This window comes from Tachysurus fulvidraco, chromosome 1 (assembly GCF_022655615.1).
Source record: "Tachysurus fulvidraco isolate hzauxx_2018 chromosome 1, HZAU_PFXX_2.0, whole genome shotgun sequence".
Taxonomy (NCBI): Eukaryota; Metazoa; Chordata; class Actinopteri; order Siluriformes; family Bagridae; genus Tachysurus; species Tachysurus fulvidraco.
In genome coordinates this window covers 32,527,241-32,551,295 of record NC_062518.1, presented here as the reverse complement: position 1 = coordinate 32,551,295, position 24,055 = coordinate 32,527,241, and the positions used below count along the sequence as shown (strand labels likewise).

The following is a 24,055-nucleotide window of genomic DNA, read 5'->3' as shown; positions in this document are numbered from 1 at the left end:
TACATAACTTTATCCTGTGGTAGCGGTCGATATTTAATTTGTGATCTATATATAATAATTTTTTTATATATAATAATTAATTTGTGATATATATATAATAAGTATAATGAGTTATTTATTATATAATAAGTTATTATAAGACAATTCCCATCTCCGTGATCCTCGATCCTTTTCATAAGCACAGGAACACAAATGTGTGCAAGACACTAACTTGGTAAAATAAAGTGTGTTTTCACTTAAGAGTCTTTTATGTGTGCCCATTAAGTGTTATATACACAATAATTCTAGTGTTAAAGTTAGCAACAGATCTTACAGATAGAATTCTGAATGGCTAATTAGGGTAATCTTGCCTAAGCTAATTTGGACTATTTGTGTCTAATTTACACTTGGCTCATTTAAAAAAAAAACAACAGAAGACTATTTGTGGTATTGGCAGGTGAACAATCTGGCATCAGTTTATTAATATTAAAAACATGTGATTACTTTCTAGGAAAATTCTAACTTTGTATTTAGTTCTAGGACAAGGGCTACCTATTGAAAAACATAACCCAGCTACATAATGTATAAGATATGTGAAGTGTGTTATTAGTCAAACTGATATTTATTTCAGAACTCAATGTTAATCTGCAAGTACATGGAGAAGTTTGATTCTGGGAATCATTGCCTGAGTAATATAATTTAATGCCAATAAGGCTTATTACTTTCCCATCCATCCAGGTATTCAGTGATCTATCAGATTTTTGGTTGAGTTACAACTATGCATTTCATCAAGTACATGGTTAGTTTGTGAGAACAAAATGACTTGATGAAATAAATCATGGAGCCCCATTAAATATGGTAAGAAACGATTTCAGTCTACTACAGAAAACTAAGAAGATTTTTTTTTCCAAGTTCCATAATTAGGTGGTCACTGAGTACTGGAAGGAAATGCCATCTTTATGTGTTTTAATATTTTACTGTGAGGCTTCATTCAGTTGCCAGTAAATGGCTTGGCTTGAAGCGCATGTCCTTTCATAGGTGCCAGTTGTGGAGGCTGCAGTAGATAATTTGGAGAAAAAGGACAGAATTCTGGGATTTGGCATTAGACATATGAGCAGAGGTAACAGACTATAGGTGTTATTTTCTATTTCATTTACCTCCTGTATGTTCTTCTAAATGGGTGTATCATAAGACAGTGAAAGTCCTCATTATTAACCAGAGTTGCTTTAGGGTGAACACACACCCAGACATGGAAGGAGTATTTACACTTGTAGAAAGAAGTGGGAAGCCAAGTTCCTATGTTTGTGTCATGACCTCTTGGAAAAACAAATCAAAATGCTTCACACCCTTCACAACTGGAACAGTTGAATTTTACTCTGATCGTGTCTGTGCTTGACTTAAGACTTTATTAATACAACCTGTAGCTCAACTCTGATCTAAGTGACACTCAGTTTTTTCAGTTTTTTTTATTTTTTTATTTTAAACTTACGGCAAAAAAAGATATTGCTGTGAATTACCTGCTGACTGAACCAGACTGAAGTTCATCCCTGGGTGGAGGAAGGAAATTTTCCTGTTAATTGAAATTGATTTACTATGAAATATAATCATTTTGATATTTCATACAAGCTTAATTTAAAGCATATTAAAATTTGATATTGAGTACTGCATCCTGATCCTTATCCTTCATGTTTTATGTATGCACTGGCACCCTAATGAACATGTTCATTTGACTTTCATTACTGCAGCTTGGTTTGGTAACATTTTCCAATCCTTAGGGATTTCAAGATTTTAAACACCCGGGAAATGTCCACGTTTTATTTATATGAGAAAATCAGTGTGACTCAGCCACTGTTCCCAGTAATTACCATGTCCGCTAAAGCTTTTATAGGGAAACGATAAACATCTGTGGAATATTAAACTAATCAGAGACGCTGATAATGACGCCTATGTTCAAAGGAATCACTCATGATGACTATGTAAGTGAACATGTACCAGTCTAAAACCAGCAAGCATTTTTGTGGTGTTTTGATGGATGTAAATAGATGAGCAATACTAATGGAAAATATGAATTGGTACTGAAAGAGATGCTTATAATGTCTTGGTATTGTTAAGCTGTTGATTGGTTTAAGGTCATTCTGCCTGCTGTCTTCTTTCATTCATTACTATTTCATGCTTCTGGGTTAGTTTGTTTCAGCCAAAGACATTTTTGCTGTCTCTAAATGAGTGTGTGGTACAAACAGCCACCCAAAATTCTATCTTTGTAGATTACATAGATTACTTTTGCACATTTTGTACAGAGTCAGCTGTGTTTTAACTAGAGATGTGTTATGGAGTCACACCAAACCATTAAAACTCTTCAGCTGCATTACCTTAAACCAGATGGAGGAAGTGAGGGTAGCTTGCCCATGGGGTGACACAAGGAGCCTTACATGTAGCTGCATGTGTGCTGCTGGGGTTTTTCCCTTCTTACAGCTGTTAAATTCCTTTGGACTGTCCCAGGAAAAAGGTGTTGGTCGTGATTTGGTGACTAACGTATCTGCTTGAGAGGTTAACATCGTTGTGTTCTTCTAGACCTATGCAGACAATGGTGCCAGAATGGTCCATGTGGTCTATTTAGTTATTTAAGAGTAAACTTTAAAACAATTAACAAACAACTAATTACAAAAGTAATTTGTAAACAATTAACCTGCACCAACCTCAATGACACCTAACATCCCACTACTTCATATAAACCTGCACTGAGTGTTCACATTAAGACCTAAGTGATCTTAATCACAATTAGTTTAACTAATTTAACACATTTTCCAGGAATATGACTAAATAATTTAACAAGCTTATTGATGATACTTTTACAACAGACAAATCAACATAAATAATAAACCCTGGTTATGATGTTCACAACTTATAATAATAATAATAATAATAATAATAATAATAATAATAATAATAATAATATACTGAACTGGAGTGGTAAACTCAACTCCCGAATATATTCAAATATTTAATCTTCATAAACTATTTAATATAACTCAAATATTTAATCTTCATAAAGTAAAAATAAAATAGATTAAGATTAATAGTTTTATACTTACATTGGATATAAACACAACTATATGTGGGGATGTGGTAGCTCAGTGGTTAAGGTGTTGGGCTACTGATCGGAAGGTCATGGGTTTAAACACCAGGTCCACCAAGCTGTCACTGCTGGGCCCCTGAGCAAGGCCCTTGATGCTCAGTTGTAAGTAAGGGTGTCTGCTAAATGCCATAAATGTAAACTATATTAATATCAATTTATTTGTAGAAATAAACGCTCAAACCTTATATATATAAGTATAAAGTATAAATATGTGAAACAAATGAAAATATTACGCAGTTTTTTAAAATAAATTATAAACTAATGCATTCCCTATAGAACTGGCTATTCTTCTAACCCAAAAATTCAGTATGAGGGCCTGATATGTTGGTGTGTGAGAGATAAACCCTAGTGCGCTGTACACATATTTTTTTATGATTTTGATTCCAACATATCAGTTCTGAGTAGTAAACACTATCTTGTCTGTAAATCAGCCAGGCTCCCAGAGTTCCAGGTGTGTCGGTGGTTTAACTTTCCAGAGGCTAAACTGATCTCAGTAAGTAGCCGCTAGGCGGCGCTGCGGCGCTTCAGCACGCTCTCAGACAGAGGCGCACTGACGAGCGCAAACACACTACCGTGGAAAAATATCATTAACAAACTGCGTGTACAAGTGACCCTGATGCTTGATTAACAGAGAAAATAAATTTCTACAAATTTGGATGAAGAGAGAGCTTGAAGGCTTAAAGGCCAACGGGCAGCCTGATATGTCCCTGTACCTGCACTGTGTCCTTCTGCATCCTGTCACTCACGCGCCTGTTATTGCGCACTAATCCAAATGGTTCATAGTTCCCTTTAATGGTTAACTAATTAAATGATTCTCTCTCTCTCTCTCTCTCTCTCTCTCTCTCTCTCTCTCTCTCTCTCTCTCTCTCTCTCACACACACACACACACACACACACACACACACACACACACACACACACACACACACGCATACACACACACGCATACACGCGCGCGCGCGCACACACACACACACACACGCACGCACGCACGCACGCACGCACACACACACACACACACACACACACACACACACACACACACACACACACACAGAGTTATTACATAACTGACCGCGCTGCGTAATGATGCTCCTGAGCTCACTCTAATTGAAACCATATCCCCGCTCACACAGGCGACATTGGAACCTGACTGGCTTTCTGTTATACGTTTGTTCTTTAAAAGGGAACGACGGATGAATATAATCACAAGTTAACACAGTTATTTATTTCATTTTTTATTTGTATATATAATATATAATATATATATATATTACACATTTTGCGTTAGTCTCCATGCTGTTGTGCGCGTTCTTCAAGGCTTTCTTGGATTTATGGACTGATTCGTTTAGGAATCATTTTACATGTGAATCACCATTTGTGTCTCATTCAGCCTGGTGTTATGACCAGAGTCGACTCTCAACCTGCTGCCCGTTTGCCTGAACCTTTAAGGCTTTATGGTGTTAATTCACGACCATAACAAATCATTCTTAATGACACCATTTCTAACGTGACACAGCAGTAAACATGATCCTGGAGATGAAAACGACTAAGCATTGCGAATGCCCAGAAGTTAACACACTCGTCCCTACAGGTTTTATTCATTACTGACGCCAAATGAAGTTATCTGTGTAAAATGTTGAGCTCCGCAGCAGCAGAAGCGCTTCGGGCTCCGTGGCTCTGACCTCTGCGAACAGCGCGCGCGCACATTACCGGCTCGCAGGTGGAAAGTTCATACTAGTGGGGGACATGAAATTAAAGACTTAGAAAACTTTTAACCTCTCTCTCTCTCTCTCTCTCTCTCTCTCTCTCTCTCTCTCTCTCTCTCTCTCTCTCTCTCTCTCTCTCTCTCTCGGCATGTATCCAGACCTCGCACGCTCCAGCGCGCTCCGCCTCGCTCCGGTGGGGGGGGCTAAAGGCCGCGCGCGCTCTGGCCCACCGCCTCGCTGCCTCCGCTATATAAACACACATTGGGAGCTCGTTTAGCGACTCGAACTCACATTGAGAAACTATGTGAAAAGAGAGTGAGAGAGTGAGCGAGAGAGAGAGAGAGAGAGAGAGAGAGCATCAGAAAAAAGGTAGACAGACGCTCTACAGTCATTTGAAGATTTTCTAGCGTTCTGTAGACATCAGCATCTGTGCACAAGCCGCTGAGGATTATTCATTTTTCTTTTATTTAACCTTATGACCAGAACTTGAATTTAAATCCAAAAAAAAAAAAAAACTTTACAGGTGTATAAGAGATAAAAGATTTTGGGGGTGTGAGGGAAGTTTTGAGGACTTTTGGTTTTCCTATTTTTCTCACTTAGATACTTTTAAGACGAGTTTGTGGTTGTCATCAGCTTTCCCACGTGCTTCTGATAGTCTGACAAGTTCACGGCAATTTGTCATACTTCCAAAAAATAATAATAATAATCCAACATCCACAGAGGGATGTGGTTTTTAAAATGATGTGCCAAAGCCTTACTTCGACTTATTTTTATTTGGATACAATCAATTAAGATCCCAACTTTTCCTACCTTTATTGAACTTTTATCATTATACGAGAGATAAACTTTTTTGGTCATTTATTTAGCTTATAATTTATTGAAATACCTGTAGAAAAAAAAGTCTGTGCAGCGCACGTTCCATTGTAAAGAAAGGCTGAATCGGCTCCAGCTCTCCCGGACACTCGCTGCAATGCTCTTCGGGAGTTTGGACCTGGTGTCTGCTCTGGCCACGCTGGCCGCATGCTTGGCCTCAGTAGCGCTCCTCATCGCCGTGTCCCAGCAGCTGTGGCAGCTCCGATGGACCGCCACTCGGGACAAGAACTGCAAGTTGCCCATGCCAAAGGGCTCCATGGGCTTCCCTGTCATCGGCGAGACGTGCCACTGGCTGGTCCAGGTAAGCGCAACTCTATTCTGTTGTGTCTACATCTACCTCACATGTCCGAGCGCAACAGGCGCTCCACACTTACCCCTAACCACAACGCTCTTCTTTCTATCTCGTTATTTCTGCTCAGCTCACTTTTACTGACAGTTTATATATATTACCATATTACTGATACAATTAATCAATCAATAAATGCGATTTAAGGTCATTTTACTGAATACAAAATTAGGCATTTTTATAATTGTGTCTATAACGGAGTGCCATGCTCTAGTTTTTACTGTAAAGCCTGATTTCCTTCTGTCGCTTTGCGTCATGTGTTTTGCAAATCGGTGCAGATACGCAATGAGGATGCCCAAGTAAAACCCCTTCACGTGCGCACCGTGTCACAAGCGTTCCAAGAGTGCACATGAAGGTGCACTTTCTCGGTTCCCGTCGTGTTTCAGGATTATCGCTTCGGTATTTGTCCGGGAAAAAATTGTCCGGTTAGTGCTTAGTCCACGTGGAATACGCTATTTTCCGCTGTCAGAAGAGAAGCAAACTATTCCGACAATGTGGTGTCTAATTACCGTCTTCCACCGCGCGCCAAAGCTCCGTATCGATGACTCAGCGAAGCGTAAAGCAGAGGTGAATTCTGGCACTGTTTGGTGATGTTACTGCTCTAAAACTCCGTAAATCAAATGAAGTGAATCGTCGACTTTGGGCAGAGAAATCACCAAACTCCCTACACTTTGCCACCACTGGCATTTGCTCCTGCGTAATTGCGCTCCCGGTACGCGGTTTGTGCATCACAGCATAACAGGAAGACTTGAATGAGCCAGACTCGACGTTGTCTTGTGTAAAGCAGTGTGTTGATGCATTTCAGCACTACTGAAGAAGTCTAGGCTGCTGTAGAAAGGGGAATCCGAATAAAGCAGCTGAGTGCCACGTTTCTGCGTTCAGCTGGGTGTTTTCCAGTGATGGCCAACTGCCCGAGACCGCTGCAAAATAAGCACCCGTTAGAGCGTAAAGGTTTAATCCCATTGTTTGCTACCGAAAAAAGAAACCGAATAGTTATGAAACATTTTTTTCCTGCCAAAGTCTAATTCTCGCGGTAGATGCAGTATTTACTCCCATGTACAGCTCAATGAAACAATTCCCATGAAAAGTGCGGACTCATGATCACACACGTAGATGCTTGCTTCTTTGTAATACATTCCCAATCCCAGTGCGTGCCTCCAAATCCAGTTAAGAATTATTCCCTGGACGTAAAACTCTCCTAAACCTGGCGGAATCTGTGCAAAAAAAAAAAGCCTGTCTCTGAGCAGTATATTTAGTCAATCAGATATACATCCCTGCACACATGCCAAACGTTTGTCAGGTTCTATTTTTTATTAGAACTGTGCGTATTATGTTTTCAGAACAAACGTTCCACTATGCACACGTGAAACTCGTCACGTTTTGGTGTGTTATTTAAAGTGCAATGTTTCCACACACGGCGCTGCAGACAGATTTTTATATTAAGGCTCTCCATGCAAAACACACACTTTTGGCCACTACCTCGAAAGCGCAACACTAGAGCTAGGAGTAAAGCCTTCGGATGTAGACTGATGTATTCATATACTGCACATGTGTACGTGATCAGGTTTTACACGTTTACAGAAAGTATGATATCATATTGTTGTTGTAGCCCGCTAGAGTCATGTAGTGAAATGTGTTCTTAATGTATGGTTAAAAAGGCAGACGCACACACACCCACACACCTGTTGTTTAGTTTTGCTATCTGTTTATCTCTTGTTTTTGGACAAAATCCTCTGAAATATAAAAAAAATCATGAGCATGTTACATATACTCTTCTCATTCTACTCTTCATTTTACATGAATAATGTACAATAAGCAAACGCACAACCATTTTCTTATATATTCAATATTTTCTTCCATACACACGTATAAAGACGTGCATGTTACTTTTTGCTATACACTGCTGAGTGATTGAAGCATGCCACAGGGAGTCCTTACTTACTGACATATCTTTTGTACAAAATAGCACACAAATTAGGCAACATTACTTAAAATTTAATAGCTTTTAGAGATTATTGCTGATTATATCCAAAAGGGAGAGACCTGCTGCCATGATGCACAGGTCACCCAGCGGGCACCGGGAATCAGCCCTTTATGCCACTCACCCAGCTCAGAACCCCTCCTACACCATGACCCAGATCACTTTGGGTTGTGGTGGGGGCCACAAAGCTTTCTATGAAGGGGTCACAGTGCTCTCAGCCCCCCTGCTGGGATAAAGGGCACAAGGCCTGGGGCCTGATAAGCATTCCCAAGACATACATAAATTCATACTCTCTCTGCCTCTCATTCACTCAATCGCTCGTTCACTCCTACTCTTACCACAGAAAGAGCGATGCTCACTCAGTCGACCATTCCCTCCTTCACTCCCCTGCTTTCTCTCCCAGCTCATCCGGGATTACTGGGCATGAAACAGGAGTGAGTGGCAGCACCGCAGCATGGCCCCTCTTTCACCCCTGGAACACACCACCAACCCTTCAAACAGCCTCTTGTCTTTAGGGTGGATTGGGGTGGGGGTAGAGAGAAAGAAAGAAGCTGGTGGCAAGGGGCTTGGCAGCGCCCGCAGGAGGTGGCAATGGGGAGGGTGAAAGTGAGAATAAAAGAGGTCCCGGGGTGAATGCTCACACTGCAATGAACAACCGTAATCTCTCTCTGCATACTGTTTCCAGGTCAAAGGGGAGTCCATTCTCCTGGCCCAGCCTTGTTCAGCCAACTTCAGACTCTTTTCTGGTGAATTCTGGCACCTATTTAAAGCTCCCTTTTTTTGGCGATTTCTACCTGTTACACACCAGCCTGCCTTCAGCTTTGCATGCAAGGCTTCCCATATCACATTTCCATTACAGTATTGCCCCTTGCTTTCTTTTAGCCCTTGGCCCACCCCAGGATCCACTTTGGCAGTCGGGTACAAGGGCTCTTTCTAGATGATGGAACGATGAATAATGGGTCCTCCACTTCTCCCTCCTTTATCTACTTCCTATAATCTCTCGCTCTTTCTCTCTGTCTATCTGTCATACTCTCCCTCTTGTATTTTTGTTACCTCAATGCACAGAGACATTCCAGTTGGCTATTTCAGTACATGGATATATTATGTGTATTTATAGTGAAGGTGCAGATTAGCATGGAGGACCTGCCATCCCACACAATGTTGTTACATGCAACACTAAATCAATAAATATGGCAGCTTCTAGCCACTGAAACACGTAATCACCTCCTAGGGGATGGAGATGGGGAGAGAGAGAGAATGGATGCCAAAAAATAAAGGGAAAGCCAAGGAGGTGGAGATAAATGGAGCCTATGTGAGCGCCAATCTAAACAGGGATTACGTTTTTCAAATCCCTTTGCTTTGTCTGTCATTCTCCTTTTCTTATGTGACTCTTTCCATGTCTTTCTGATGTGCTTCAAATAGCATACAAAAAAAAAAAATCTTTCTCCTCTCTTCCTTAAACCCCCATGACCACTAAGCAGCCCAGTTTTGGGTCACCCCCTTGCTGATCTGAATAAATATAATTAAAAGAGTTTTTGTGGTTGTAATAAAGGGGTCATTTGTATAACATTTCCACAGCCATACAAAGAGTACATTTATGGAGCAGGAGACTCGACCGGTGTCCAATTTACACAGAAATTTGTATTTTTAGTTTGTATTTTAGGCTGCATAGTGTTTGAAAGGGGCCAGTGGAAAAAAGCAGTTCCCTTTATTGCACCCCTTGTAAAATATCTGATAAATTTCTTTTCATACGTAAAAGAAACTATTGAGAATGGCACGTTAACCTCTTCATGACTAGCACAGGCTACACTAGTACAGGCATGTATCCTGTGTTTTTTTAACATGTACACACACACACACACACACACACACACACACACACACACACACACACACACACACACACACACACACACACACACACACACACACACATACACACACACACACACACACACACACCTCATACCTTCTACTATTTCAATATCCAGTGCGTCGGAGTCCATCTCTGTTTGCTCTTCCATCTATCCTTTTTACATGACTCTCTTTCCAAACACATTCTCAATCTGGCCAGTTCCTCATTCCTCCACTTTACCACCACTACTAACCCTTCATTCCTTTGAGTGAAGCAGGGTTTAGGCTTTCTGCATAAATAAGCTTGACAGCCTAAATACATGTGGGTTAAGAGGGGGGAAACAAAAGAACAAAACCTGAACTCAGCGATGAAATTTTTCTTTTCCCCGTGAGCCTACTAATATCATTCACTTAATCTTTTCTCTTTGGAATTGGAAAAAGTTCTTGCACTGATGCAGCACTTGTACAAAATACAATATGAAAGTTTTTGACCTGTTGCAACAGTCTATGTGTAATTATACATAAAATAAGCCTCTTTATATATATATATATATATATGCAAAAGACACGGCAAAGTGAATATTGCTCTGTGTGTGTGCATATGAGAGCACCAGTACACAACAGAGAGTGTGTGTATCTAAGTGAGCAAGAGAGAGAAAGCGAGAGAGAGAGAAAGTGAACTGCAGATTATTACCTCATTGCTTTTCCAGGGTGTGTGGCACTTTCGTGCGTCAGTCGCCCTTTTGGGGTTTTCCTTCTCTTTTTTTTCGTCTTCTTTCTCCGCACGTCGGTGGCTTCGTGAGAAGGGGGCGGACATTTCTCACCTTCTAGCCAAATGTCATCTGGGCTGCCACACCTCGCTCTCTTTCCCTCAACGTTTTGTCTCACAGACTGCTCTGCTATTTCTAGAGAAAGACTCATCCGGCTTTTAAGCTGCAATCATTGTGCAGCCCATTTTGCACCATCCCTTGCCATCATTAATCATATTGTCGGTTTTAAATGTGTGCAAGTTTGTGCTTGTCAGTCTGCAATTTCCACTTGGGCATTACCTGTGGATTGCAGAGTTATTTAAGTTACTATGAAACACAGATTATGAGGTTTCGGTATTTGTGTATGTATGTAGGTGTGTGAGAGGGCTCCCATGCTGCTTGTGTGTGAAAGACAGCCTTGTCCTTACCCTATAGTACTGCTCTGAAAACGGCTCCTTTCTCTTGCAGTGCACAGTCCAGGAGCTGACAGGAGTGTAGACATGAACACACACAAACTTATGGAGGGTGTGATGATGAGATTTAGGTGTCAGCAAGAGGCTAAACTGCATCCGAGGGGAAAAATAAATGTACACCCAAACACTCAGGTTTCACAACATGGTGACATTTGTTTCTCCTTGTAATCTTTTTTTGGATGAATTTGGACTCATGCGTCTTTGCATGTATGTGTGTGTGCTAGTGTTACCTCCTGCCCTCACACTCACTTGATAGGTTCACATCTCAGTCACATTACTTTAACAGTGGATGTGGTGACCATCTAACCTTCACACACATGCACGCAAATATTTTTTTACCCACACATTGACAGTGACACCGTCTCAATCCCATCACTACATGCTCTGTGTAGTAGAGGGCTAGTGTTACACACTGGCCAAATATCAGTCTTGCTGTTCGAAGACAGAGCAGTTGCCAAGGATATCTGCCATTTATTCTCGTCAGTGTCCACTGCTACCTACAGATACATCAACCACAATTCAGCCACTTGGCAAAAATCACTGAATCTACTGTTACACTGATCATTCATTTTCCTTTAAATGAGATAAGATAGCGATTGCTGTAGGAAAGTCCTGAATACAGAAAAAGTCTAATATGAAAACAACATATTTACAAAGTTAAAGGGAGGTGTTTAACCTGAGGCAGCTGTAGCCACAGAGCACTTATTCATTTATGTGTTTATACTGTATCTTAAAGATGCTTGTCATTACAGAGGTGAAGCAGAGGTGAATGGAAGGAGTATAATTTATAACACCCGGCATTGAGAACAACATTAAGCCATGTTCTCCTGTACGATCCAGAATATAGATAGACTAACTTTTACAGCAGTTTTGGCTCACCCATTTTTATGCACTGTGCAATGAAAGAAGCTTTTTTGCGGTTTGTTGACACTGAGCGATGATATAAAAATAATAATAATAATTCATTTACATTTACATTAATTATTGCTAATTTTCTCCCTCAGCACATTCACATGAATAGGATCAATTTCCAGTAATAATACACCTTCTTATCTGCCAAACTTATTATTTATTTTTCACATTGGGATGTCTTTGGAACATCAGGATTTCTGGATATGGACTTTTCTGGAATGACAACTTTAACACTGTGGCTAATTAAACCTACTTTGATAACAAAAATGTTTATTTAAAAGCTGTCAATCAACCTCATAAGGACAAGAACTGTCATGGCATGTATGTATTTTAAATATTCCACTGAATCTAGGAAACAGTAACTTAAATGTTGTTAGGCCAACCCTCTTTATCAGCCAAACAAGCAGGAAAAAGCCCCTCATGCAGCTATAATTATACCTCCAAAAGACGCGTCTGTGTGCTGCGTGCTATGAGAAACAGGTCACAAATCTTGCATTAGTAATGGAGGAGGGGGCAAGGTCAGCAAACAGCTCCTGCTAAGCTCCCTGCTATTGGACCAGTATGAGAGTGTGCATGTGTGTACTAGATTGTGAGGTTACAGTGGGTCTTTATGTGCATTGCAGTAGTCCCAAGGGCTGCAGTCAATTACTGTATATTATAAAGAGCACAAGGCGTAGGTACTAAGAGTTCTGTGATAGATCCTTACTTCAGTGCTTCAGATAAAATGTTTGTCTAGCAAGAGTAACATCATACTCCATGTTTCCAATGAAGCATCAAGAAGGAATTTTTTTCTTGTTTGTGTTGTCTCATTTTTCAAAAGTAAATCTTATGTACATGTACTGTACAAACGGGATGTTTTCTGGATATATATTTGTTGAGTCATTTTGCTAGAGGTTGTCTGTAATTACACGTAATAACAAATTTGCAAAGGATAATCAATCTCAGCATAAATCACTAAGATGGGACTGTCACATGCTTGTTACATCGATGCTACACATTTCATATTAATGCACGCTGATTTATTTGACTTTTTTTATTATAATATATATTTAATCAATTATATGGTTTTATTACAGTTAATAGGTCACATTCGAATAGAATATATTTGGGCTATATAATGTTTTAAATGTTATGGCATACATATATTATTTTCTGCTTTAAACTCATACACAAATGCCCAGTCTGTAAAAACTACTAAAATGACAAATAAGCATGTGACAAATAAGCATTACCCAACCTTCCAATCTCAAACTAACCCTGTGCGAATAGGGCTTGGGCTCGTCTGTGTGCAGGACTGTTCTGCTTCACGTTACTGTAGCTGTTTCAATAAGCCTTAATTGCACCACGATTACTCCCCTCCGGCCGCACCCTGCACTGAGCGTTAGCTATTACCCTGATTAGGAGGGTCATTCAAGCCAAGCTGGCCCTTAGCCATAAAGTTCTTTTCTGTTTTACCTCCTTGCCAGTGCCATATTCTAATCTCTCTATTTGGGATCCCCCTTGATTAGTTGTCTGTGCAATACCTAATAACTGCAATTAACTGATGTACACTGAGTTGGCAGTTTTGTCACTTGTATCAAGAAGTCTAGACATTCAAACATCAGTTATTGTTAAAAAATATATGTAAATAATAAAATAAAATATATATTTTTTACTGCATTCACTTGTTATATGGCTCTAGGTTGTAAGATTTCCCAAACAGCTGTCATCGTAAAATCGAGGATTCATGAGTTCACCAAAAATGGTGCAAAAGAAAGAAAGAAAAAAGCTATTTCAGCTATTTCAGTTTCTGTCAGTGGGGTAACTGTGTATAGTGAGAACAGTGTAGGTCTGGGACTAGCAGTTAATTTCATTTCAGCACAATATATCCAAAATCTTGAAAATACTTCATCAGGTGAACTGAAGCCATTCGAGTCCACAAACGTTCAACATGATGAGTTTATCTAATAAACCGGCATATGGCGGTATATAAAAATTTGTTCTGAACTAATCCAAAAGTAATTCCAGAGCCAGATTACATAAGACTTTTAAAGGGATCTAATGATTATGTAGTTGTTATTTGTAACCTGTACTGGATTAAATTTCCTTAGCAGACTGAATCTACTTAATGTACAATAACTTTAAGACTGTAGTAAAGCTGGGAGGGCAGAATGGTCTGGTCTAATATGAAGGTGGTAAGTTTTGAATGGGATTATATGTGTAATGATAAAGAGACCTAGAAAAGCCATGTGCCCCCAGAAGTTAGCCTGTGGTTTTAAAGTCTTGATATTTACAGCTGTGAACCCTGACTCCCATATTCTTGTAACCGGGGTATCTGTGCTGAAATATTTCACAGTATATATTGGATCAACTCAATCACTGACACATTAGCCCTTAGATCACGGGGGAGAAGTGATCTAAACTACTTACAGAATGTCTTCCACAAACTGGACCTTTGCAACCTTGCATAAGAGAATCAAAAGCATGGGGTAATCCCTTGGGGTTAACACTACTTTGTTCTGAATAGGTATTAGTGGTAACACCTAATCTGTGCAGTAATAACATGCTAACATCTCCAAAAGCCCACCAGCTTACATTAAGGTGGGGATCACAGGGACTATGAACACTTTCTGTATTAAGAGACCTTAGTACACAGTAAAAGGTTTCCCATGCTGTGGAAATAAATGGGAATTCCATCAAACCTTTCTAGCTCCCACCATAAACTAATCTTTTAGGTCTTAGCTTTTAGAATTGAATGTTTCATATAATGTACTGTCCATTTATCCAACATAATTATTCCTAACCCTCCTTTCCCCTCTTTCATGAAGGGTGCAGGGTTCCATGCTTCAAGAAGGCAGAAATATGGTAACGTGTTTAAAACTCACTTGCTGGGCCGTCCAGTGATCCGGGTGACAGGAGCAGAGAATGTGCGGAAGGTACTGATGGGGGAACACAGTCTAGTGAGTGTGGACTGGCCCCAGAGCACTAGCACTCTTCTAGGACCACACAGCCTCGCCAACTCCATTGGAGACATCCACCGCAAGAAGAGAAAGGTGAGAGACTTTAGATTTTAGCAGAAATATCAAGGGCGGATACAAACAAAAGTTGTGTAGGAACATTTAGAACATCAGTGATTCTATTTTTATACACATTGTAAAGATGTATAGAAACATCCACATTCTCTCAAATACAAACACCCTTGTTGGCTTCAAGGTAATAAAAGCCTTAATGAAACTCGTTCATTCTCTTTCTTACAAGTGACTGAGAGATAGCAATACAGAAGGCCACAGTGCAGAGTAAGCAATCTGGGACAAAGCCTGTAGAAAGAGAGAAAGAGATAGTAGGCCAGATTTGACAGAGAAGTAAATTTCATTCTTTCTGCCTTGTCCCATCCCACTTTGGCCCCAGATATCAGCTCACTAGCAGGATATTATAAATCCTCTGTCCTCAGGTCTGACCTATTGTCCTGGGCCAAAATGGCTCTTTTGCTCCGTCTGATCCCATCCAGGCTGACATGGGCTCGGGTTTCCCTCACACACCTGTCCCATTAAGGGGTCAGAGAAGTGTAATCAGTCTGCTTAATCCTGCAGGCCTGGGGCCTCATGCAAGCCCCACTAATGATCACTAATTAGTAAGTCTGCCTCAGACACACAAAGACGGCCTTATCTGCTCTGAGGCCTGTGGCAGGCTGGAGCTGTGGTAGCCACATTACACAGACTGCAGTGTCATATGTATACACATTTGTATTCAAATATGGAGCAAAGTTTAATACTTTAATATTTATTTAATAGTTTCTGAGCTCATATACATGATATGGAGCTGAAAAGCTGACTAGCCATCAAATGCTGGTAAACATATTCATCACCTTTCTGGACAAATGTATCATTGATGAATTCCTTGCTTATGTGTCCATTATGTCTGTGATGGAAATTTCCCCCTCAGCACACTTGGAAGCTGTTCTAGGATTTATGCCAATAAGACTCAGCTCTTGAACTAATCCATCACTAAAGCTACATGAGGAGAGCCTTGTGCTGGCCTGGGGCTTCTAACACTAAAACAACACTCACAACAATAACACAAACACAAGCCAGGGCAAAACCCTAATTCTTCCTGCTTCCCTAAGACCTTTGGGATAGCTTCCCCCAGGCATGCCCTGGAAGCAAATCTGCTTCTGGAAATCCCATGTAGAATTTAGCTATAAATAGCATTTGATGGTTTGGAGTAATTGGACAATTCCTTAAGGTGCACACTTCTTAAAGTCTTAAAGATTTAACTGAACCAAATGTCAATAAATGCAAATCTTATTTATCTTATGATATATTTTCATTTTAAATGTCTTGCTTTGTTCTGGTTGTGTCTTGCTTATGCTGCTTGAACTACTGTCTTCTTCACCTGAATTCATTGTACTTTTGGCACATTTTAAGCACATTATCGAAGTAAAAGCAGGTAGAGAGAGAGAAAGAGATTGAGGAGCACTGTAGAGTTTAGTTATCATGCTGGGAAGATGATGAGGTGATGAGGTGTCATTCAATTATTATTTAAAAAAGGGAAACTGTTGCATCCACTGCATTGGCCAGTAGAGGTCAGAGTCATTTAATCCTACAGTTTCCTGGCTTTTCAGCAGATTTAACCATCTGAATGAGGGATTGTGTTTTAGTTCTGGAGAGTTAGAGTGGGAGGAGCATGGATCATAGCATAGTAAGAGTCAAAGAGAGGGGGTGAGAAAAGAAAAAAGAAGAAAGAAGCCTTTACATTCTGCTCAAACCAGCAGCTTCGAGCTGTTTCGTATAATTTAAGACATATGGAAATGATTATGGCCGGGAAGTTTCAGAAGGGGTGTGTGTGTCAGTGTATATGTAAAAGAGAACACAAGAAGCCCCTCTTTTTGTAATGAAGACAGAGGAGTGGCTTGACGTGTCTCCAGCAATATGTGGAGTGCCCCAAAATAATGTGTGTTGGAAAAAGGTGTATTTTACTTACTACTCTACTGTAGAGTACAGACATAGTGCTATCCTCTAGTGAAAAGCAAAGCTCTCAAGCACACGAATAAACACGGAATAGCAATGAATTACACATGTGTGCTCTTCAGTGTACAGGCCTTAACTAAACAGGAGCTAATAGAGGTTTGGTTATGTTTACCATACCCTTGCTTGAGTACACTCATCACACACCCTTTTGCCTGGAAAGAAGGTGACTGATAATTTAGACAGTGACTGAATGCACAGTGACTGTGTGTGGGGAAAGGAGGGACAGATGTAATCGAGGTAAGCAAAGCAAATAGGGAAAATAGTGAGAAATACTTCATTTTTTCACAGGCTGTGATCTCATTGCCATTACATATTGTATGAGCTCTTGATGTGAATCTTGATAGTCACTGCCCTTCATTCAGAGCAAAGAAGGAAAGAGACACAATGTGATCTTAAAGTAGACCAGCACAATAAAGGCTGGATTTAAGAGAGTAAGGAGAGGAGAAAAAGCATGATGCATGGAGACAGTGAGATAAAGTAAGGGATGTAAGGAGGACCTAAGTGTTTTGTCACCAGCTCCAACCTGTCATCTTTACAACTCTGGAAAACCAGGTTAGAGCCAAAGTATTTGGGGGTGAGATGGCATATAAAAAGTACTATTGTTAGTTGGCAGAGCTGGAGTTTTTAAGGGGGGAACATAGATGTTATTTCACCAAACAAACCTGCACGAATGAGGCACATTCAAAATGCACTGCTGTAGCCAGGAAAATCTTACCTTCCCTGCTCACTCTCTCTCTCTGCTGATGGAGAAGGAAACTCTCTCTGTCCAGGTCCACTATAATGGAGGGATGCGAAGAGGGAGGCAATTAAAAGCAAAAGGTCAGAAATAGTGGGGACTTGTAAGTTAATAAAAATGTTCCATGTCCTTTGATAAAAGGAAAATAATCCAGTGCTACATCTGCTGTTTTGTGGCTTCAGGATAATATTTAGATGACATTTCTACCCTTATTTCTTTTGAGCTTGGTCTCAGTTGTTTTGGGCTCAGGGAAACATGGAACATGGAGTTCTGAAAAGAGAATCCATGCACCTGATTCTTGGTTACAGAATCCTAGACTTCATGAGTGAATTTATGGCATGACTGAGCTGAGATGCTGGCAGTTTAGCATTTCTGTGGAGTTTGTGCATAATCTAAAGAACTGCCAGTCAAGGTTTCACTAGGTTTCATGCTAGGTTTCACTTACAGCACAAACTGAGTTCCTTAGTCTGACACTTGTGTACTGATGAGCATTACTGAGACATACAGACATGTATACAGACTTATATGCATAATTGTAATATTTGTATGTATATAGTGCAATAGTAACCAATTAAACTTTACCTTTCTGGACAGATCTTTGCTAAAGTCTTCAGCCATGAGGCACTAGAGAGCTACTTGCCTAAGATCCAGCAGGTGATCCAGGAGACTCTACGTTTATGGAGCTCCAACCCAAGGCCCATCAATGTGTACCGTGAGTCTCAGTACCTGTCCTTTCAGATGGCTGTCCGTGTGCTCCTTGGGTTCCGCATTTCAGATGAAGAGATGCACTTCCTTTTCCAAACCTTCCAGGAGTTTGTGGACAATGTTTTTTCATTGCCCATTGACTTGCCCTTCAGTGGTTATAGAAAGGTAAGTGTCTATAGCATCACATCATTCACTGTGTACCCAAATTAGTGAAGAAAAAAAAAATTAAACACTAAACTACATTGGCAGTCTACCATAATTTCAGTCAATCATGATTACAGTCTGATATGTGTCATTATCTTTGTCTAGGGCATTCGTGCAAGAGATAGCCTTCAGAAGGCCATAGAGAAAGCCATCAGGGAGAAGCCACTGTGTACACAGGGAAAGGACTATGCTGATGCCTTGGATGTGCTTCTGGAGAGTGCCAAAGAGAATGGGACAGAGCTCAGCATGCAGGAGCTAAAGGTTCTTACCACTCCTTGTTAATCCTCAGTTTTAGATGGAGCACATGTTGTCTATACTCTTTGTTTAAAGCAGGCTGTTTCATTATCCTCTTCCTGGGAGCCACTGTGTGACTAAGCATGAAGAACTTGAGATTAAACTTACATATAATCCCTTTGAATAGAAAAGGGCGGATTTTAAGAATAATTACACCGAGCCAAACACTGAGCCATACATGGCTGTTCAAACTCTTTTTGCCTTAAATTCTTCTTCTCACACTCAGATGTTCTTCTAAAACAGGGATTTCTATTATTTCAGTTCATTTAAAAACTTTCAAGATATTACACTTACAGTTACTCTTTGCGGAACTATACATCTGTAATTTTAAACATAACCTTTTTATGTATATGAAACCACAAAATCCACACCTGCACAGGGGTATTCAGAGAAGCCAAAAGACGAGAGGTCAAATATACACTCCTTGATTCCCATACTCTGACACAAATGATAGCCAACAGTTGATTTCTTTGCTCTTAATAATTTGTTAACAGCATGGGTTAGAGAGGCATGCTTCTTGCTTTTCACACAGGAAAAGATGGGTGGATCCCCTCGTGCCTGTCAGCACTAGCTCACTGTCGTACCATTTGCACAAATTAAAGTAAAAACCTGACCTCTGCAATATGGCTGCCAAGCCAAAGAGTTTAATGTGCTTCCTCTCTCCTCCACAAAACATACAAAGCAGGAAAACACACCAAAGTTGTGGTCACAGGATTGCTGCACTGTAGGCCATGTTCATTTTGAGAAGTTAAGAATCCAATTACTGTGCTAATTTTGGTGGTTCAACAGATTTTCCTGTAGGTCTGTGTGGTTGACATCTCTCATCTCTATTTTTTTGGTCTCCAGGAGTGCACCATTGAGATGATTTTTGCTGCCTTTGCCACCACGGCCAGTGCCAGCACCTCTCTGATCATGCAGTTACTGCGACACCCAGCAGTGTTGGAGAAGCTGCGTGAGGAGCTGCGCAACTGCGGCCTTCTGCATGATGGCTGTTTGTGCCAGGGTGAACTGCGGCTTGACAGCATCTGCAGCCTCAAGTACCTTGACTGCGTCATCAAGGAGGTGTTGCGCCTCTATGCACCAGTGTCAGGAGGCTACCGTACTGCCATGCAGACCTTCGAGCTTGACGTAAGTTACAGACATGACACGCTGTTAACTGCTCAGAATGATTGACAAAATTGACAAGGTTGGGGTTCACTTGTCCCTTTAAGAGGGAAGCTTCAATTCAAATCAGTAAAAAGTTCTGAAATGTTCTCCTATAGCATTGGATGAAACATTTCTTTCATAATGGAAGTAATATCTTCTAGGATCACTCCACACTGTCCACAGGGCATGAGACATATTTGAGGAATATGAAAATGGTGTATTTTCATTTGCTAAGGCCTTTGCAGTCACCATAACTCAGACCAGAAAATTTGTTTTATTGGCACAACAGTGTGCCAAGACAATTTAGATTGTCTAAATTATCGAAATTATTATTTATGTAAATAAATATGATTGTATAAAATATCTCCCCTAAAATTAAATCACAGATCTGTACATACAAGACACTTCAACATTAGCTTTTACAGTACAACATATGCCAAAGTAAGAAATGTGTCAATTAAAGTGAATTAGTCATCAGAGGTACAGTGGTCAGCATTTAGTGCTGATCCAGCTGTGAAATGTCCAATATATGCAGTCAAACAAAACAAGAATTACATTCAACTGGAAAAAATGCTAATTCATTTGAATGGAAAAGATACGAGATACAGTATGAATAAAGATTTTGCTCCCCATAGTGGTTCGTTAATTTAAAGCTAATCTAGCGGAACTTTATTCCCACAAATTTGCAAACCTTGGATGTGTGAGCTAAGAGAAAACAAGAGCTCAGTTACATTGGACTGTAGCCTTATTATTTCCTGAGCCTCTTAATTCAGTGATTATATCCTTGTACTCTGTATGTCAATTACATACAGAGTATATAATCACAAAACCGTAGTAAAATTTCAAATTGTAAACCGAATCAACTCACAGTTTTACTATTCCAGAGCTGACAAAAAATGGCTGAAATTTTCACACTTCAAAATAATACCCTCTGACTGGCTGTAATATGACCTCTCAAAGCCAAAAATAAAAAATAAAAAAAAATCACCAGTTACATCACCGACAATGATGGCAGTCAAAAACTGACTTTATACAGTACCACATGGCAGTGTGAGCAAAGAACCAGGCAGCTAGACAGAACATCTGTTTTATATACATGGCAGGTTTTGACAGAAAGATACTGTCTACGCAGACAAACTGACATTTGCTCATTCGCTCAATGCCTCTAGTTGTAGAGAAAAAAATGTACTAAGAACAGAGCAGCATTGATGAACAGCAGTGAGCTGTCTTTAGAGCAGCAGTACTGTAGAATAACTGTTGCTTGTATTTTACAATTATTTAAAAAACTGAACTAAGTTAGCGAGCTAATAATAATTTTAGATCATAGGTTTTAGATTATGTTGACATTTTCTGCTCATTGTGTTTTCTTTTGCTGTTTCTCTGCCTATCATACACAGGGTGTACAAATTCCTAAGGGTTGGGGTGTTATGTACAGCATCCGAGACACTCATGACACATCAGCTGTTTTTAAGGACGTGGCAGCCTTCGACCCTGATCGCTTCAGTGCAGAGCGCAGCGAGGATCGTGAGGGCCGCTTTCACTACCTACCGTTTGGAGGTGGTGTGCGCTCATGCCTGGGGAAAAAGCTGGCCACACTCTTCCTCAAGCTGTTGGCTGTAGAGCTGGCTGGGGGGAGCCGCTTTGAGCTGGCCACGCGGACGTTCCCACGTCTGATCTCCGTCCCTGTGGTCCACCCTACTGATGGCCTCCGAGTCAAGTTCTTTGGCCTAGACTCCAACCAGAACCAGATAATGTCCAAGACAGATGAGATGCTTGGTGCCGCTGTGTGAGTGGGAAAGGTGGAGGAAGTGGATGAGAGAGACAATTACGGATAATGTTATTTTTCCAGCGGCAAAAATCTAGTGAGTTGAAAGAGACACTCTTCTTTGTCAGTTACAAGATGTCATTTTTGTTTGCCAAAAATGTACAGTCTATCTTTTTCTATAAAAATGTAAAAGGCATAATTAAAAAAAATACAAAACAAAACAAAAACATAATACAAAGACCATTAAGTGATGCTAAGACCATTAAGTGATGCTGTGAGAAGGAGGGCACAGGATGAACGAATGTTAAAATTACGACTGGAAGTTTTAAAAAGAAAGAGGGATGTAATTTAGTGTCCAGCTAAGTAGATATCACAGGGTATGGGCAAGTGTGTGCTCACAGTGAAGCGAGGACATGAAGAATCATTCTTATTATAGCTTGAGGTCTAGTACAGGGGTATCTTTCAGGGTTTGTGTGTGTTGTTTGTTTTCATTTTTGTATGTCTGTTAAACAAATACTTATCTACATGTACATGTGGTTTTGGTCATATATGTATGTGTGCCTATCTGGAGGGCTGGGGTGGCTTCAGGCATTTAGGAATGTAGAAAACAGTGTAAGCTAGAACGAATATGAGGAGGGTGTAATTACTCAGGTGTGTAAGTAGAATAGGAGGACTGTGTAGACTAACCCAATACTACGTTGTTTCTGTACCTGCACATAAGTGACAATTTATTATCATATTATTACTTCAGCGTGTGTGCGTATGTTTGTCTGTCTGAAACAATGAGAAAGAGAGAAAGATAGAAAGTAAAAAAATGCTCAACCTGTGTGTTGTTATAAGTGTTTTGTGTTTTTTTTTTCATTGATGTCATTGTTGAATTCTCTGTGTTGTCTCCGGGATGTCAGTTTGCATCAGGTGTATGTGTGTCTGAAAAAACATGAGACTCTCGAAACAAGCTGGGGACAGAGAACATTCATACTGCAAAGTGTATATTCAGAAACGATCACTACAGTACACACAGTTTGCAGGCCACCATATTTGCTGCTTGAGAGTCAGGATGTAATTAGCGTGTCGGAGCAGAGCACTGTCTGGCCTCTGCTGAGAGGGACTGTTCTTTTTCCTGCTGCTCCACCTTGCAACACTATGATGCAAATGGAAAAAAAGGTCATTTGACGAAGAAAACAGATTTGCCGATCATTAGTGTTGTTTTTTTTGGCAAATGGAAACTTCAATGCCACTTCACACAAACTATTTATGTGAGTGACTTGCAGTGAGATTAAAAAAAAAATGGGGGCACTAGGACCTTTGGTGGGAAAAAACCCTATGGAAGACCTTTATCACTTCTTTCACACAGTCATGCATTTTTTGATAAAACATGCCACTGATCTTTCTATTAATAATGATTGAATGAAATGAAAAAAAAAAAACCTGCTGCTTCAAATGTACCGCTTTCTAACAGGAAGTAGATAGCTACAATAGTGTGCAAGTGAGGTTTGCCTGTTCCACATGCAAATGATGATTGTGTAGCCAAATAGCGATTGCGAAATCATTGCATTGTCTAATATTGTAACATTATTACTATTAATATTATTGTAATAAATATTATTTTAAGCTGTATTTTTGTTATATTTCAGAATAGAGTTCTAGTATAAATAAAGTTTGTTGGTAAATATTGTTATATTTAGAATGACATGAATGGCAGTTATATTGTAAACAGTGTTTAAATGTTAATATGGTTTTATGTTATTTTAATTATTCTTTTATCATTATTACCATCATTGCATTTAGTTAATATTAATAAACACAGAAGCACTTGTGGGGTATGTTTATATTGAGTGCCATGCGACTACATGTTGATTATTGAGTTTGTCTGTACATAATATTTTATTTTCTTTTTACAAATCCACATTTCACTTAGTTTAAAAATGAATGTTTTATCTTCCTTTTTGTTACAATGGTTCCTTAAATGTACTTGGCAATTTTATAAACCCCTGTAATAAACTATAATGTGAAAAGCCACTACATGTGACTTTTATTTGCTGGTGTAACTCATGTTGGGTGGCACAACAGAATAGCGGGTAGTGTTGCTGCATCTGATCCTGGGTCCCTGGGTCAGTTCTAAGTTTGGGTTGGGTTACTGTCTGTGTGGAGTTTCACATCTCTCTGTGTCCACTTGGGTTTCCCCCC

At 39.9% G+C, this 24,055-nt stretch overlaps 1 protein-coding gene across 1 annotated transcript; it reads left to right on the top strand.

Annotated features, from left to right (window-relative positions):
- Positions 1-5,094: 5,094 nt before the first annotated feature.
- LOC113635190 (cytochrome P450 26B1) lies at positions 5,095-23,887 on the top strand. Its single transcript, XM_027134475.2, has 6 exons — positions 5,095-5,998; positions 14,820-15,044; positions 18,349-18,624; positions 18,769-18,924; positions 19,804-20,085; positions 21,501-23,887. Exons 1-6 carry the CDS (start codon positions 5,795-5,797, stop codon positions 21,891-21,893), a joined length of 1,536 nt encoding a protein of 511 aa, XP_026990276.1. The 5' UTR covers positions 5,095-5,794; the 3' UTR covers positions 21,894-23,887.
- The last annotated feature ends 168 nt before the right edge of the window (positions 23,888-24,055 follow it).

Bases quoted from the DNA above. Each gene is read 5' to 3' on its own strand.
- LOC113635190 (XM_027134475.2), top strand. From the start codon at position 5,795: ATGCTCTTCGGGAGTTTGGACCTGGTGTCTGCTCTGGCCACGCTGGCC. The intron at 5,999-14,819 runs GTAAGCGCAACT...TCTTTCATGAAG, and splicing joins CGTGCCACTGGCTGGTCCAG to GGTGCAGGGTTCCATGCTTC. The intron at 18,625-18,768 runs GTAAGTGTCTAT...ATCTTTGTCTAG, and splicing joins CCTTCAGTGGTTATAGAAAG to GGCATTCGTGCAAGAGATAG.